General features: G+C 44.7%; 1 protein-coding gene across 16 annotated transcripts in view; it reads right to left on the reverse strand.

The window, feature by feature from the left end:
* Positions 1-18,298, reverse strand: part of LOC135921781 (uncharacterized) — a 60,914-nt gene that overhangs the window by 13,538 nt on the left and 29,078 nt on the right. For 9 of the 16 annotated variants that reach the window (XR_010570627.1, XR_010570623.1, XR_010570626.1 and 6 more), the window contains exons 5-8: positions 17,468-17,503; positions 10,709-10,818; positions 5,960-5,977; positions 4,112-4,153 (exon numbers count right to left, since the gene is read on the reverse strand). Coding sequence is in view for 4 of the 16 variants with exons in the window: in XM_065456097.2 (XP_065312169.1) it covers positions 4,112-4,153; positions 5,960-5,977; positions 10,709-10,818; positions 17,468-17,503 (206 nt within the window). In the remaining 12 variants the exon portion in view is untranslated. The remainder of the gene's footprint in view (positions 1-4,111; positions 4,154-5,959; positions 5,978-10,708; positions 10,819-17,467; positions 17,504-18,298) is intronic. The other 7 variants (XR_010570628.1, XR_010570629.1, XR_010570624.1 and 4 more) reach the window with 2 other exon arrangements.

Raw genomic sequence — 18,298 nt, forward strand, 5'->3', positions numbered from 1 at the left:
TGTACAGCGGTTCTGCAAAAGCTGTACTTCAATATTAGTATATTTTTTCAGATTCATATGTAGCATGTTTATTTACTTCGGATCATATGTGCTATTAAATTTAGTTGACATAACTGTGATATCATTCTTCGTTGCCGAGTTACAGATTTCTAAACTTGACAGTTTCGCTTTCTGAAATTTTAGAAATTTTGACACAATTTAGTGAAACATTGGCGATCTAAATCATGCATCCTAAACCAGCATTCACTACATATTCAGTTTTTCTTTCAAATGGAACAAAACCTCTTAAGATTTGGTTTAGTTGTTACCGAGAAATATTAATCCTCCTTTTATGTGCATTTACAGAGGAGCACCCGAGCTAAAACTTCCTCTTAAGCGTCCTCCGATTTTTTGTTCGAATGAACGTTCTAATGCTCGCACATTAAAGAAAACATACGCTACAAGAAGCAGAAAGAGCCGCGTAGTTATGTGGCATAACTGCTAATCAGCAGACTACTTGCATTCAACAGTCTAAAAGCACGCAGTTGTCTAGCGGTGTAGGAAAGTTTTCATTTTCACAGGCCTTCATGCATCACTGCATGCAGGCTCGGCTGCGTACATATGCTTAGAATGATAAACACAAAAGCGCCCACCCCAAACAACCGTGGAAGTGCGAGCGAGTACAACACAAATCATAATGCATAGATAACAAGGCAACATCGTGTCGAATGGTGCCAACCGTATGCAACTGAAGAATCCGAGCAGCTATATTTGATGCGTAGGCGATCGGTAGCGCTGGATGCCAAAAGACATTTGAATAGCTGGTCTTATGCCTTTTCGGTTTCCCATAGCATTCGCGTCTCTATGAAGCGGCCTCACTCTCAAGTGAGAAAAAGCACTCCGGAACGCAACTTCTTGGGAAACAATATTTCCATTGTTTACCATTACGTCAGCAAATAAAAAGCTATCATATTTATCTGTAAATGTAACGGTACGCATTTACTGTAAGTCCTTGTGATAACAAAGCGTGTCCTAACAAAGTAAGAACTATAACTGACTGATCGTAATTCCCCTCTTTCTTGTCTGCTTCTGTTTGCCTCTGTTTACATTGCTGTTGCTGTTTGCTTACTTGTTAATGCTTATTTTAAGGCATTTTTGTACTTTATTTTTTTCTGTGTATATCCTGCTGATCACTAATTGTGACAATATTTGACAGTGACCTACGTTGTTGGGTTCGATGTTCCGCCCTCCCACCCACCTTTATTTAATGCCCCTTTCAGGGGTTTTAAGGGCCAATAAATGATGCTGGTGATGATATATTTTGTGTAAAAACATGAATTTCAATTTACGTCATAGTCAAGCCTAATTTTTCTATAACTCTATAGCAAAAACATTTACTACATCATAAATATTTACCCATCATTTACAACACATTAGGCCACAATCTGGCCTATAGTATGGCTATTACAAGGCCTATTGATTAGTTAAGAAAGTCCGAGAACACCTTAACGCTCATGATCTTTCAATGCGAAGCCAATAATGTCCAGTTGTACGTAGCTGAGAGGTTCTTCAAGTTACGCACTCTACGTGGCCATACCAATGTAGTGAGACGCTTTGCCAAAGCCGCCTAGAAAGCACAAGGCCCGTGCACTTCGATCCGTGACGTCATGATACCTCGGCCGACTGCCATAGAATCTAGTGGAGACGCTGCCGAGTAGGCCGCTGTGATTTTCATGCCACCGCTTTCGCCATGCCGGGCTTGGCAATGGACATTTCTGTCCAACTAGCACGATGGCTCCTCGCGGATAACGTATGAAAACCACGATATAATTATGAGACATGCCGTAGAGATGAACTAGTCCATGATAATTTTGAGTTCCTGCAATTCATTTCCCTTGTTAAAAATCAATGGCCAAGCTTTTTCGCATTCTGCTCCCATCAGGATGCGGCCGCCGCAACGTGATCGCACTCATGTCTCTGAGTTCAGCAGCGGAACTCCAGAGCATCTGGGACACACCCCTAGAACCTGGTTTTCCAAATTATTACCCGCGAAACTCGAAAACCGCGTGCCTCATAATTATGGCGTGGCATTGGCCACGTAAAGCCCCTGTATTGATTTTTAACTTAAGGTTCCCAAGGCGCACGACTATTATCGCCGGAACAAATGACTCGGCGTTACGAATGATGGAAGGTGAAAATAAAACGGGTCGCTCAAAAATACGACCGCGATTACGATTTTCAGGCAGATTTCATGTTCACGTTTAATAATGCGAGAGCATTATATGGCTCATGAAGCAGAAAATCTGGCGGAATGGCCGGAGAGAGTACAAAAAGTCACGTGGTTTCCGCCAATCAACGGGGGGCGCGCGCCGCGTGAGCCACTGGCTTCTTTGAAGAACCACCAGATGGCGCAGACGCGGCGGCGGTGGCGGCGACAGTGCGGGGGAAAGAAAGAAAAGAACCAGAGAGCTCGCCTTCGCGCATTGCGCTCGCTCCAATCGTCTCCCAGTGAATGGTATGGTTGCATAAGCTGAATTGCAAGGAAGCGGCAACTGTGTAGCCAGTCTATATAAAGCGCCGCTTATCGCGGCACTACCAGGCAGTGCGGTGATTTCGGTGAGTTCTGCCGTGAGCTCCAATGGACGAACATTCGGCTTCTCAGACAGTAGCTGCTCTTGGCTCCTTTGGACGTCCACGCAAGTACGCTAAAGAGGCCGAGGCGTCATCAGAGAGACGTCGCAGTGCTATCGCATTCATCCACGTAAGAATACCCAAGTGCCCTTGATTTTTTTCGCATTTTTTAAACGTAATAGCAGACGATCACAAGTCTATTTTCTCTGCATCATCTGCCACTGACGCCTACCAACGAGCGTTGCTGCATGCTTGCTTGGCGCAAGCGTGCATAAAGCGTGTTCGTTGTCAGAAGCTTGCGTTCGACTACAGGGTTGAGCAATGCAAGAAATCACATCTATAACGCTCATTCCTATGTGTTGCTGGGATCGTTGGTTCATACTTATTACGTTGTGTATATACGCGAAGCATTGCGAACGGAAGGATAGTAAAATACAGTCTTTTGAATGCATCGTATTAAGGCCTTCAACGGCACACTCACGATACAGTGACGCCTTTAGCACCGCGACGACGGCAAAGACGAACTATTATTTACAACAGCTTTGGAGAAAGCGCGATCTTTTTTGGGGAAGATGCGGAGGAGAACATAGCCGATGCGCTTCTGACATTTCATCGCCTTCACCTTCAACACTAGAACATTTACCATTCCGGTAACTGCATAAAGCAGCACAGGCGTATTGCCCATGAAAGCGTACTAAAGTTATCACCATGGGATGAATGTGATGACGTAACTTCGGCTACTCCTCCTACAATGTATTTCAAGGTATAGTTCGACACCTATATCATGTTAGCGACATGTGAGTTTGAGAGAAAAGCTTCTTGCTTAATGCGCGCTGACCAAGTCATTCACAACGTCAATTTTTAGGGCAGGCGTTCTGGAATTCGTGGCACGTAGGTTGATTGTAGGCTCAGGTTTTTTATGCCGAGACTATTGTCGTACACTAACCGCAGATTCTAGGCCATGTTTCCAGCTACCTAATAAACTACGTCTGCTTTTTCATGAATCTTATGTTTTCAAGCCTTATATGCTCAGAGTTAACGGGGTTTGGAGGATTCAGGTTCGGTTTCATGGTTCACTCGACTTCCTTTTGTACGGACAAGAGCCATCATGCGCACTGAAAATGTCGTTCACATATAAGTCCGACATATCCGATTGAGAACTAGTGCCTGAAGCAGCCCCATATGCGAAAGACTCACCATCAGGCCCGTTACGTTACGACCACAGCTCAGGGTCGCAAAAAGCAGCCACATGGTAGTGGCCTGCATGGGGAAAGCATTTCCACCTGGCTTTTCTATGTGACTGTGGATCCCGCCAGACAGCCCTGGCCCATCCTCCAAACTTATTGCCCTATGATGTCCCCTACCGCATCATAGATTCCGTCTCCACTGCCAACTATGTAGTTGAACCTGTGACAGCATAGCATGACCTGCGGCATTGTGGTGGCAACACGCTCCATTTCAGCAGGCGTAAACAGTATTAGGACCCCATCATTCTACCTACACCGTGAATCGCCAGGACGGCTGAGCTTCGGTCCCAGGGCCACTGTAACAATGAAGAAGATGCGCCTTTGGTCTGTTGCTGCACGCGATACTGCCGCGCCACTTGGCAGTCGTGGCACTCTGCATGTATTCACCGGCTTCATTCATGCGTTGAAATATAATTTTATGTAGCACGTACTGAGCAACAGAGAGTTGTATCAGCAGTTTTTCATGTTGGCCTAAAATTTTCTCATAGAAACCTCTAATCTAATTGCAATATTTGAGAAGTTGAATTATTTATTACGACTAATGATGGAATTAGGCGGAATATAAAAACAATATCTGAGTATGTCCAAGCGACGGTAAACAAGATTACCTTGGTTCCGTCCAGCTAGGCAGAATTTGCATATTTCTAAAGTGTCGCTCAAGTTATGCGTGACACCCTATATATATAAACACAGCCAAAAACACAGCAGTGTTATTGACTGAAGTACCACAATGTCCCGAATAATAAATAGCTCTACCTATTCGTTTCTTCAGAATTGACATCACAAAGACCCCGTAGCACGTGTCCCAACAGAAACTTTGTCGTCTATGGTCTATCAGGCCTGTAGAAGCTGAAATAATACTAGAGACATGTAAGGGAACTAGTGAAATATGCTCAATAAACCTGCCTATCAATATTATTCACCAAATTTATTCGTGGTTTTAGCTGCTTGCACGGTCACTGAACGTGTGTCGTGTGATTAGTGCCCCCAGTTCATGCTCATCAAAACGATTTGTGGCCCGCTCTTACTAGGCCGCCGCTTTTTTATACTTCTAGTAGCACAGAAGTTCGCAATGTCGATCTATCTTAAGTAAGCATACATTCAGGATTTAAATTATTAACAAGCTACTGGTGATCACGGCTTTCATTTCCTCTCCGCACACAACACCATCTGCAACACCCTGGTTTGTAGTCCGCACCAATATGCTGAAAAGTCGAAGCGCGAACAAAAATCTTGCAACAGTGGCATTCAAATTCAAAAAACAAACATTGCTTCTGGGTCAAAACGCAATTTACTTCGATTGAAATTTCTGTGGCGAAAGTAGTTCTGAATCTCAATTGTATCCACTTTGATGCGTATATTTTCACTTGACCACCTTAGTGTGCTAGCGACCTGTAAACATAGGCCAAAATAGTACATGTGTCATGTTAAGGCACTTATTTTAGGCCCTCTGCTCAGCACAGAGCCGAAAATAATATTTTATAAGGTAGTGCATGCTAGGGACAGTTCTATGAAAAGATTGCAGGGTTATTCCATTTCTTGTGATAAATTTCCCCAAAAAAGCTATGTTTTACGCGTCCTTACCTAGGTGGTTAAAAAGGAAGTTCTTTTAACTTTCCTAATGAAAGGAAAATGTTCAGACTGCGCAAAAATGCAAATTTTGAAAAACGTGCGCCAGATGGTTTATTAACGGCAGATTGTGCTTCCCACGAGGATTTTCGCCGTATTGTGAAATTCAAACGCAAAGGATTGTGGCCCCTGAAAATATAGTGTGAAAATACTGTGCAACTAATGCTTTACACGTGGACTTCTTCTTGCAATGTTTTTAAAGAAATGGATACCGGTGTAGCGCCACGCGGTTGGGAAACTTGACGTGGAATGACCCCATTATATATATATATATATATATATATATATATATATATATATATATATATATATATATATATATGGACCTATGGAGGGTTGGTCATGTTAACACACAACGCAAACTAATATCCGCCGCTTTGTGGTAGTCCACTGGATAACACCTCAGCGCCACTATTTTAACTAGCCAAAATGCACTTCAGGTAAGAACTAGTGATATTAAACCTTGTACTTACAGAAGTGTTTCTGCGTCACTGAAAGTGGGGAAACAATTTAGTAACATATTTAATGAAATGGGTTTGCGTAAAGTCAACAGTGCAAGGTCACCCGTGTCGCACACGTGAGGTTTACGGAAGGCAAGTGCTGGCGTGAACAGTTACTTTGGAGCTACGCGTCAGTAATAAGCACTTGCTTGCTTAGTGCATTTACTATAATAAATGACTGAACCAAAATGTAATGGAAATGCGTCTCATTTGATAACACAAATAAGACATACATAGAAGTCAAGTGCGACGAAATTGTTAAGCACCTAAACGGAGCAGTTTCGGATATCGTATAGAAGGAACAGAACTGTAAAACACATTCCGAGCTGCGTCCTTCGCATGAGTTCCGCGATTAGAAGCCGTCACGGTGCGCTTCAAATCTTGGAGACCACGTGCTCGCATCGGCGTCACATCCGCTCACTACCATATACACCCGTTGTCTTCTAATATGCATTTGAAGGCTAAGATAGTCGAAAACTAGTCAGGCTAAGGTAGCCACCTGCCGGGCAGTTTTGCCAAGATTGCATAAACAGAATATATGACCTATTTCTAACCAGTTTAGCCAAAGTAGGATTTCATTGCAATAGAAATCTGTGTGTGTGTGTTTGTGTGTGTGTGTTTGTGTGTGTGTGTTTGTGTGTGTGCGTGTGTGTGTGTGCACGAATGCAAGCTCGTGTCCGCGCGCCTAGCGCCTGTGCCGCACCTCGCGAGGAATGGCGATTTGCATCCACAAAGACGCGCGACAGCGCGCGTTCACTGGGCTCACTTGCAGACACCTTGGTAGGCGCCGTTTCGTACTTTGCTATTGCCAAGGTTTCAAAACCTCCTGAAGGCGGCCTCCTCACGGCGACCCTTCAGGAGGCCGCGATGGCTGTGGAGAGATTTTCGGCAGTGAGTGGGATGCATTGAATGTCCGAGAAGTCCGAGGTGATGCGGGTACACGGAGGATGAATCTACAAGTTGACCGGTGCTATCGACCTCTATCTAGAGGACGAGAAGATCACGGAAAGCAATAAGACTAGGCTTCTGGGTTTCTGGATCCAGAGCAACCTAAAAGCCTCCCACACCATCCAAACCCTAAGGTCCGCTACCTACCAGATCTCGTGGATTATCAACCGAATAACAACAATCCGCAAGGGAATGCGCGAAGAGGACACGCTTCGCTTTGTCCAAGCTTAGGTGATCGACAAACGTATAGCATGCCGTGTCACCACCACTCGCTAAACAAACGCGACCATCGTCAGAGGCGCGTACAAAACGGCCCTGGGTCTCCCTGTCACCGCCTCAAACGAGACGTCAGTGGCCCTCGGGATCTACAACACTTTCGCTGAGCTGTCGGACGCGGTTATGGCTTCGCAAAAAGCCAGATGATAGAACACGGCGCTGGGCAGAGCCGTCCGCCACCGGACCGGAACGGCAACGGAGCTCCGTTCCCTCGATGGGCTACGATCACTCCCACCTGAGCTCAGAGGTGTGAAGACGATTTGAAGACGAACCCCATACCGAAGCACATGAGCCATGAACTCCACGAAGGACAACGCGAGGCTCCCGTTGACCGACAGCGCCGACTATTGAAGGTTGACCCGTACGTAACGAAGGTGGATGTTTTGGCGTACCCTGTAGGGGGCCTCTTCGCGGTAGCCGCCGTGAATGGGAGAGACAACTCCTTGACTCTCGCGGCCTCCGTCGGGGCAGAGACCCCAGCTGCGGCTGAGACCATAGCTGCGGCACTAGTAATAAAATAACAAGACAGGGTAGGTAGGAAAGTTCATATCATTACCGACTCGCAAGAGGCCTGCCGTAACTCTTATAACACACGAACACCGCTGCTCGCGGCTCAAATTCTAGGCCCGAGGCTGCAAGGATCACTTCAAATCACGTGGACGCCGGGCCACGCGGGACTGCAGGGCAACAAAAGGGCGAACGCCTTTGCTCGAGTGTTAATCAACCGAGTGGGGCAAAACCAATCGTCTCATCAATCCCTTCACCTTCGTGCCTGTGCCATCCAATTGCTGTGACCGACTCGAGATCCAGCGACTCAACCGCAGGATTTATCCTTCCCCTAAAAGAGAGATCAGCACTCAAGAGGCAGTAGCTCTCAGACTTATTCAGACCAACACATTCCCAAACCGACGCAGATGCAGCAAAATGTGCCCACATACATATCGCGACATCAGCCCCTGGTGCGGCGACGCACGCCCTACAGTCGTTCACATCTCGTGGGGGTGCGGGGACAAACCTGAACACTTAACGACGCCTAGCGCGTCATTTGAGCAGCGGGAGGTACAGCTGACCGGCGATACCCTGGCGGGACAGGAATATCTCGTCCAGCAAGTACGTCGAGCAGCCATGGCCAGTGGATTCCTGGAATGAGGACACCACCCACTCAACCTCAAGAGTAACGACCTCGATGGTCCAAATAAATAGTGCGTTGCTCTTGAGGTCGAGTGGGTGATGTCCTCATTGCAGGAATCCACTGACCATGGCTGCTCGAGGTACTTGCTGGAGGAGACACTCTTGTCCCGCCAGGATATTGCCGGTCAGCTGTACCTCCTCCTGCTCAAGTGACGTGCTAGGCGTGGTTAAATGTAGAGGTGTGTCCTCGCACCCCCACGATATGCAAACGAGTATATGTATATATATATATATATAGCATCCCGTACTCAGCGGAATCGAAGCCGTGCCACTCGCGGACTTAACAGCGGAGCCATTGGAGGCAGCATGCAGTTACTGCATAGCAACGGGAGAGGATCCCGGCTGTGTTTTCACCAGCCAGCTCTACGATTACCGAAACCTTTCAAATTTCTCCCATGCTGGGAAAAATGGAATACACGTGGCACCTTGCAAGTGGCCCGATGCTTTAGCAAGGTGCGTCACAAGTGCACTGGGTGCCGCTTGTCAATGAACGTCTTTCACGCCAACAATTTAGTGAGCCGCGCCATGGATAAATGCATTGGGTATGTCTCGCTCTTCAATGAAGCGTTCGCCAACTTTGGTCACAGAATATAGGGCACTGGTTGTGAACCCAGTGAGGGAACAATTCTCAGCCGTTGCAGGCACTGCTAGGAGGTCCCGCGTGGACTTTTCGACAACGCCACTAGATGGCATAGCGTGTCCTGAAAGAAAGTGCGAGAGAGGAGCCCACATGCTGCATGATGCGTTTCTCAGCACACGCACCAGCGCGCCAAGCATTTCATACATTATTCGCAGGCTTCGCGACGGTACTAGTAGATGGCGCACTGTTCATATTGATGGCCAAAAGAGCGTCATGTGCTGCAGTGTACGAGTCATACGTAAGGAATTCGGGCGGTGGCAATACGCGGTGTTGTTTCAATACGAAGCGCGTTGTCGTATACAGACATCGTGACATGGGTTCCGCCGGATTTTCCTATTTCCATAGGTTGTGTATGCGACACCCGTAGTTTCTTTGGTGACGTAAACAAGTCTCGTTGTTCATAATAGACGCAAAATGTTGTTTGGTTTTTGGCATAGCCAAAAACCAAGCTCCACGCATGAGGCTTAATTACAGCCTTAGTCGCAAATTACCGGTGCAAGCGCGCACTGGCGTTTCATTCGGGTTTTAGGCACATCTTACAGTTTACGTACCTGTAAGAAAAAAATACAGCACCCAACAAAATGAAATTTGCTGATAACGGGGGAGTCATTATGAATGATTTGCACACAGTTAAATGTGCGTAGGTGATGTACGTAATTTGATAAGAGTTCCTTCAGCAAGTCTTCGAAGGCGCTATAGGCTGTGTCAGATGCAAATAACGTTTGAAAATATGGAGTCTTTTGCGTGATAACTAATTCTGTATCTTTGTATAAAAAAGCGGCGTCAATAGAAACCGGACTGTGATTCGGCAAGGCTGCATATACCTGCTTTTTTTTTCAAGGAGCCATTCTCGCATTGTGATTTGTCCCACAACGTCCGCCTCTTCAATAAGCAAAATCAGCAGGCTGAATTGTACTATGCTCATCAGGAAAATTGTGAAAATCTCTAAGAAAGCACTGGAAATCACGGCAAGTTGAAAAGTAAGGAATGCACACGTAGTTATCAACACTATAACTTTTCGCTAGTATATACAGCCTGTTGACCTGAAGTACCAATTTAGACGCAAATATTTCACGATGAGTAATGTTCTTGTTTCTTCTTCTTCTTGAAGAGCTTCACCCATCACTGTCCAACGTCCTAGATGTCGCGTTAAATCTGTGTTTTCGAGATGCTTCACTAGATGTATCTAATAATTACCAATTGAGTACATCTACTCACTTTCGAAAGAAATTTGGCCATCCTTAATGGATAAATAATTTCGTTGTCCCACGAAGTTACTGTAATACGTCTATGGCGGTAACGTGTCGAAATGGCAGATCGGTCACGGTACCCTGTTCATCCTTATGTACTTTTACTTCATTTCTGGGCACTCACTTAAGGCAAAAGTCAAATATTCGGTATTCCAGGAAACGCAGCTACCGATCCAGATAGACTCAATGTCTCCCTGTATAGTCGGTCTCGTGAGCAGTTTATTAAACAAGTGCAGTGTTCCACAGTGCCATGTATTTGGAACCGGATTGCACTCTTAACCCACTCTCTGCATGATGCACAATGTTTGTGACGGCAAGGCTTTCTCACAGTACTAAACATATTTTTCCTTGTCACCTGCAGCGTTGACGCTGTTGCTCTTTGCCATAAAAAAAGGCACACGATTTCACTTCACTTACTGCCTTCCGCGAAGAGAAATGCCAAGATAACCAGGAGAGCAACGGAGATTAGCAGGAGGATGAGGCTCAGACAGGTGACCGCACATTTATCACTCGTGTCTGGGAGTTGACTGTGGGAGAAAAAGCGAAACAGATCGAGTGAATGGGACGCCATATCACGGTGAAGTTCATAGCTTAGCAAATAATGATTCGCGATCTCATAACATTACCAAAAAAGAACGTCGCACATTTCGGTTACTAGTTTCTGAGCTTACAAACTTGAATGTTGGCCTGCTGGGGGACCTGAGGCACCTATTTATCTTTATTGATTTACATAGTCTAATGACCGTACTGGGCATTACATAGGGTGTAGCCAATAATAATCTCATGATCTGTAGCAAATCAACGCATAAACTAGAGCAGTTAACAGTTTGTCCAATCACATAAGCATATTTCAAAAAATCTCCCTCCTCACCTTTCCTTGAGAGTCTTTGTTTGCGCTTGTGTTATGCTACAGGGGACTGCTACACCAAAAAAATCGCCGCCCGACTACTCTGCACAGATGGTTAACCAGTGAAGCTGAATCGTGCGGCCCTGCTGTTTATGAATGGGTTATTCCCTACGGTTGATTAAATGATGACTTTGTAGGCCGCCGCATCCTCGGTACGCAGTTGCTGCTTGCACTCGGCTGCACGAGCCTGTTGTGCCCGGGCTGCAGCTCGGCACGGCCTAGGCGAGCTCGTTCCTGGTTCTGCTCGAGGCGTTCCTTATCGAAAGGTGCCTGCTGCTAAGGAGTACGTATGACACGTGGCATACCCATTTCGGAGTCGGAGAGAAACTGCTGCGCGCGCGCTCAGCTGCGACAGAGAGCAACGACGTCAGTGCTGGCGTAGCTAATCCAACAGCACCTAGATAGCACAAGACCTTTTCACTCAGATCCATGACGTCACGCTGCCTGGCCCGAATGCCCTAGAATTTATTGGCGATGTTTCGGAGTAGGCAACAGTGAGTTTGACTTAACTGCTTTCATCATAGCAACCTTGTAAAAGGAAATTTCGGGCCAGGCGTAATGAAGCCATGGACCGGAGTAAACAGGCCTAGTGCAATCTAGGTGGCGTTGCCTAATGGCGCGTCTCTTTTTCTCCGCCTTTATTTTTCGCACATGCGCATGTAGTTGCGCAGGAGGAGTTTTCAGGGTACAGGTGACCTACAGACAGACAGACCAATCAGCTAACCACATAAAGCTTCGCCGTAAAAATTGTTCGTTGATCTGAAGGAAATGCGCCGGCATAAACTTTTCGTAAACCTTATTTCAAAGAATTTATTGCTCCAATGAGCAGAAGGCGTTAGCAATCCGCCTCTGCGGCCTTTTCGGATCGACGTTTCGCTATTTGCTCTTGTCATGTGCGCCGCATTAAAACAGCTTCAGCTCGTCGTAATTAGGTACCTGCATGACGCTTAGCCCTTCTCGGCTTGCCTTCAGCCTGAAGCATATCAGTGTCCTGCTGACACAAAGCCTGCTTAGCTTCAGCCTGCACTGCTATCCGACGTTGGCATTCCTTCTACGATTGGGCAGCCCACTTTCAGCGCTTTTCTTCAGCTCCTGCAGTCAAACTAGCCTCAATGGCTTCCTATGATTCGGCCTGTCGTCACCTACACATCGGCTCGGCCTTCTTTTGGCGACGTTTCTCCGGGCAACTTTCCATGTTGTACGTTGACAGCACTGCACCCATCTTAAATTGCGCTGAAAGACCCGCAGCTCCGCAAGTCATGTCTGAACTTGTCGAACGCCACAGGCCATTTGCCAAGTAGGCCGCGCCGGTGGTACCGAGAGCCCCGGTACCACCGGTACCAGATCTATCTTTGGAATCAAATAACACTGAAGAGTGGACAATATCCTGGAGGGACCCACGAAAGTGTCTATAAACATGCTCCATACTATAAGCAGCGGCAACTTAGAAAGACATTGTTTTTTTTAATATAATGAGAAGTAGCAAAATAACCATTGACAATAATTTAAAGGAGGTAATTATTAAAGCAGATAATTAGGTGGATGACCAGTGGACCTCTAAAATTAGTGGAAACAAAACTTGTGGCAAAGACTTTTATTGCATCCCCCATTGTCTCTTAGTAAGGACGGTCGCAATGGCTTTGTGGAAGCTGTGGTATACACTGATCGGTATGGTCGCAACTGCAGACACACTCCATACAAACAAACTACAAATTGCAGCGGTTCGACCTGCCGTGGTGGCCAAATTGAAACGAGCCAAGTGTGTCAACGCGCTGCATTTACCGCGAGAAATTCATAGGGGGGTTCTATGCCAATTGTGGATGCGTGCGTCCGTGGTGTGATGATTTCAATATTGGGCTTCTGTGCTCGACGTCCTTTGTTGGAATCCTGCCATTGCACAGTGATAATACTGTTTATTTCATTATTTCTTACGCAGTACTTCGCTGAAATTGGCCAGTCTACAAAGTCGCGAAGTCGTTTGAAGCCAGAAGGAAGAAGTTTACACATATCCATGTCCCTCCCATAATTCTCATGCTAGATCGACCGTTCCCATTGCCGCACCCATAGGCACTTGCGCCACAGTTCCCTATAGCAATTATTGTAAGAAACCATGTATTCCGTGGTTCCTTGTCTGTTCTCTTGCTGTGCCAGGTGTAAACACAAGCCTAACAGGTTTGCTTGGCCCCCTTATCGAACACGCGGGAGCTTTGAGGCACGGAAATTGAAATACCTATGAGACGGTAGGCACATCCAGCTTCACTGTAATTGCTGCTTTTTCATGAAACCGCTGTTTTATGCATTGAAGTACAAAAGTAATTGGAACACAATTCGTGTCGACAGACAATTTGCAAATTAATATTTCGGAACTGGTGCTGCCCACAGTATTAGTTTCAAGTGCATACGCCATGCAAACTCTGCGGCTATAGTTCATACACCGAAATATGGGGCGCATACTAAATAATGAGAACTTAATTAGCGTAATCACGTTAACTATTCAATTGAACACTTTGATTTCTCGTAGATGTAGTGGTCGCCTTATCGAATAATTTAGATCAAGGGTTAGACTTGTGCTGTTTGATATAGGCAATGTTTAAAAAATCTTGTGCAGCTAAAAGAAAACACCCATTTAATCCGAAGGAGCACTTTTTAGGGACGAGGAAAAAAAAGAAAAACTGGATTTATATACAAATTTTTCGGAATCCTAAACAATTTAAGAGCACGGATGTATGTAGTAACCACACCGGTTTCGGTGCAACACACGCTTCACGGCCGAGCAAGGCGAAAGCTGTCAGCAACATGAAGGCGACAGAAACTTTAACAGTTCTGCTTGACTGAAGCTGCTCGTAGCCACTGCAGCGGTAAAGGAATCAACTGTGTAGGTTCCCCTATTTCGGCACAGAAACGTTTCTGTCTGTTCTGTTCACTGCTGCTCCCAATGTCACCCTAAAATTATTCTTTCCCTAGACTACGGACACTAAGTGCTTTGTGACGTCAAATTTAAGCTTCATGAGATTACACAAAAAACCATCCAAAAACGAAAAATTGTAAATATTTTCCAAACAGTGAAAACGTAGTAATAGCTACTAATCCAATTATGATTGTACGCTATTTTTAGTGAGCGGTTTGCCTTCTCTAGACCGATAGAATATTTTCCTCTCACAATGAAGCAACTTCTATTTTGGCAATCCATTTTTTAATGCTTAGCTTCGTAATTTAAGACAAATACGAGGTAGCTGCTTGGGTCCATGAAACTTACTTCTGGAAAAATATTGTAAGGAATTGTATTTTGTGTGATGCCGAAGGTCTTAAATTTTGGAGAACGAAATCGTAGTTATTCGAGTTCCGTTGATCCGACAGGTGGCACGGAATGACCGCAGAGCGATATCACATTACTAGGCACAGCACGCGCCCAGTGGTAGCCTGTTAAGAGTTTCCACATCCGATTTCATACCATAAACTGTTGTGAAATGATTGATGTTTCTCTGAGCGTTTACCAGTGCATTCTTCATTCCCCTCACCATCATCAGCACATCTTTATTTGCACTGCAGGACGAAGGCCTCTCGCTGCGATTTACAATTACCCTTTTCCTGCGCCAACCGATTCAAACTTGCGCTTGCGAATTTCTTAATTTCATCACCACACCTATTTTCCTGCCGTTCTTGACTCCACTACCCTTCTTCTCTTGGCACCCGTTCTATACCTCTAATTCCTCTATGACTACTAGTATCTTTACTGAAACTGCCTTTTCGTATTTAATGAAAGACATATGGAGCGGCTGATTGACGTGGATGTGATCCATTGTAGAGATTACCCATCCTACACATTACGTGGCCTGCCCAGCTGCACTTTTTCTCTCAATGTGAATTCTAATATTCGCTGTCCTTGCTTGCTCTCTGATCCACACCGCTCTCGTCCTGTCTCTTAACATTACTCCTAACATTTTTCGGTATACCGCTCTATGCCTGTTCCTGATCTTATTATAGAGCTGCTTTCTCTCCAAATTTCTGCCCCGTGCCTTAGTACTGCTAGAATTCAGTGACTGTAAATTTTTTTTCGCAATGACAGTCGTAAAGTCCCAGTTAGGATCTGGCAATGCTTGCCGTATGCACTCCAAGCTATCTTTATTCTTCGGTAAATATTCTTCTCGTGATCAGGGTCCCCTGAGAGTTATTGACTTCCATAAACTTACTTCAGCACAGACTCTAGAGGCTGACTGGTGATCCTCAACTCTTGTTCCCTTTCCAGGCTATTGACCATTATCTTTATCTTCTGCATATTAATCTTCAACCCCACTTTTACACTTTCTCTGCTAAGGTCTTAAATCATTTGTTGTAATTCATCGGCAGTGTTGCTGAACAGTACAATGTCACTTCCAAACCAAACGTTGCTGAAAAATTCACCGTTGATCCTCATGACTAAGCCTTCCAAGTTTAACAGCTTGAATACTTCTTCCAAACACGCAGTGAATATCATTGTAAAGATTGTGTGGCCTTGTCCGGCCGCATTCTTTATAGGTGTCTTTCTAGTTGTGTATAATTAAGGTAGCTGTGGAATTTTTTTAGATATTTTACAAGATATTTACGTAAGCTTCCTATACTTATTAATTACCCATTGCCTCTATGACTACTAGTACCTCTACTGAAACAAATGCCTTTTCGTATTAAATGAAAGCCATATGGAGAGGCTGACATGGATGTGATCTATTGTGCAGTATTCCTTCCTGAAGCCACCCGGTTCTCTTGCTTGACCGATGTGTTGCCTTCCATTGGAAATTGTCTTGGCGAATATTTTATACAATACCGGTATTAAGCTAATGGACCAATAATTTTTAAATATCTTCAGTTGCCTATTTATCACTATGTCACGCAAAGGTGCCCAGAATGAATATGTACGCTGTCTTATGAATTAGAAGATAGCAAATCTAGGGGTCCTACATTTATTCGTCAAACTATCAGTAATGAATCTTTCATTTTCTAATCATTTCTCTCTCTCTCTCTGTCTATATATATATATATATATATATATATATATATATATATATATATATATATATATATGTGGACATATATAATGGTGGGGGGGGGGGCATGTCAGTGGAAATAAAACAGAAGGGACCCAATTTTATTAGCAAAACTCTAAGAAACCAACAACTAATGACGAAGTACCGCATAGCAGAAAATACGTGTAGCGCTTCATCGCACTAAAACAATAAAAAATTGAAATAATAGCGGATGACGAAACAAATGGCCGCAAGTGGGAGAGAAGCCACCGTCTACACATTATTTGTGTGATGCCCTTAACAATTCAGGTATTGAGGCGTGTATATATATATATATATATATATATATATATATATATATATATATATATATATATATATATATATATATATATATATATATATATATATATATATATATATGTATATATATATACACACATATCAATCACGTGACTGGATTCCTATTCGTCACATGCTGGCATACACTTTTTGCACTTTGAACTTCCTGATGCTAGTATATCAAAACAAAAACGCCCTGATTCGGGAAATACCGAAAAATGGCTACAAGCGTGCGGCAGGCTCGGACCGAGCACTTCGCAGCCGCGAACTCACTGCTATCATTCAAGCATCAGGAATCACGAATGGGAAGAGCCACTACTAAAGGGCTCTGTATTGTCGGCTGCTGCCCTGTCAGAATGGTGTTGCGACTACACTCTACTGATGGGTCCCCTCACTGTAGTCACTTATTTATGGTTTCACAACAGCAGCAAATAGAACCTCATAATCAATGGTCTGCCGACGTCGCTTATTCAATGTTGTTCATTTACTGAGGCAGCTAGCAATTTTTAATATTTGACGAAATTCAATGCAGGCTCTTTGTTCTCTGGGGAGATAACAAAACGCACAGGTAGCTCCCTCAGGTGACGTCAGTCATCACCAAATGCCTGGAAGGATTGACATTTCGGTGGCTTTGATTTTGCAAGACTGTCGCTAATGCACACACGCAAGTTCCAACAGCAACTGTAGTGAAACAGGCCACAAAGATTTATCTCAATAATTTGCCATGTGAAAGTTTGTGTAGCGGAACTTGACAAACGTCACTGTAATTAGTATTTCTTCGGATTTACTCGGTTTCGGCCAGTGATAAGCAGAGACCCCCTACCCTGAAAGTAGCATGGAGGTACTCTAAAGTCGTTTTAACATTAATACCGTTAATAATATTAAGCACAATAGCACGTAAGGCTATTGCGTAAGGCTAATACTCACTGCTCTATGCTCACGAATTGTACTTCCAGCTTGTCTCTGAAAAAAAAAGTGAGAAAAGAAACTTCTTCAGGAAATAAGTTTTAATTAAACCATTCACAATGCAAGTAAAGATGCAAGTTTGCAATTGCATGATGCTGCAACCGCAATTATATTCCCAATAATAATCGGCAACTTTCCGAGTAGTAAACAAAACATTTTGTGCCATATGCGACGCAAAAAAAAACAGGAATGGCGCCCCTCTGCATGCTGATAATAGTAGGCTCAAATTTCAGTAATGGCCACCACCAAATTTATAAGTGGGTGTTTTTGCAGGCCAAAGGACACGCCAATTTTTATTGATGCTTTGTTTTTGGAGAGTAGTGGGAAGACGGTAGTATGCTGTCAGTTACCCAAGCGACCCGACCTTGCAACGTGTAGGATCAACGAGAAAAAATTAAAGATCTCACTCTCTGTGGCAAACGTTGAAGCAACGCTTTCGTGGGCGAGCAAGGTAGAATTACCCGCCACGACAACAGACGCTCCGCAAATTTCAGCGATGAGCGCCTCGATCAGCCACCACGGTTGACATCGCAGAGAAACCGTAAGATTTGTTCACGCATTGAACCTGTCGAATCGTACGACACGATTTTTTGGCGAGATAGAAATGGTTCACAGCGCCATATTACTGTGAGGGGCAGGCACAGAATCTTGGTGACGAGCGCACCCCATCACTTCTATCGTTTACCACCGACCGGCTACTACTGCACCGATCTTGATAAGGCTTGGTGCGCTTTGAAGCAAAAGATAATGCATAGTGTCGCGTAGTAGTGACGGCAAAGGACACATTAGCAG

Source organism: Dermacentor albipictus, chromosome 8, assembly GCF_038994185.2.
Source record: "Dermacentor albipictus isolate Rhodes 1998 colony chromosome 8, USDA_Dalb.pri_finalv2, whole genome shotgun sequence".
Classification (NCBI taxonomy): domain Eukaryota; kingdom Metazoa; phylum Arthropoda; class Arachnida; order Ixodida; family Ixodidae; genus Dermacentor; species Dermacentor albipictus.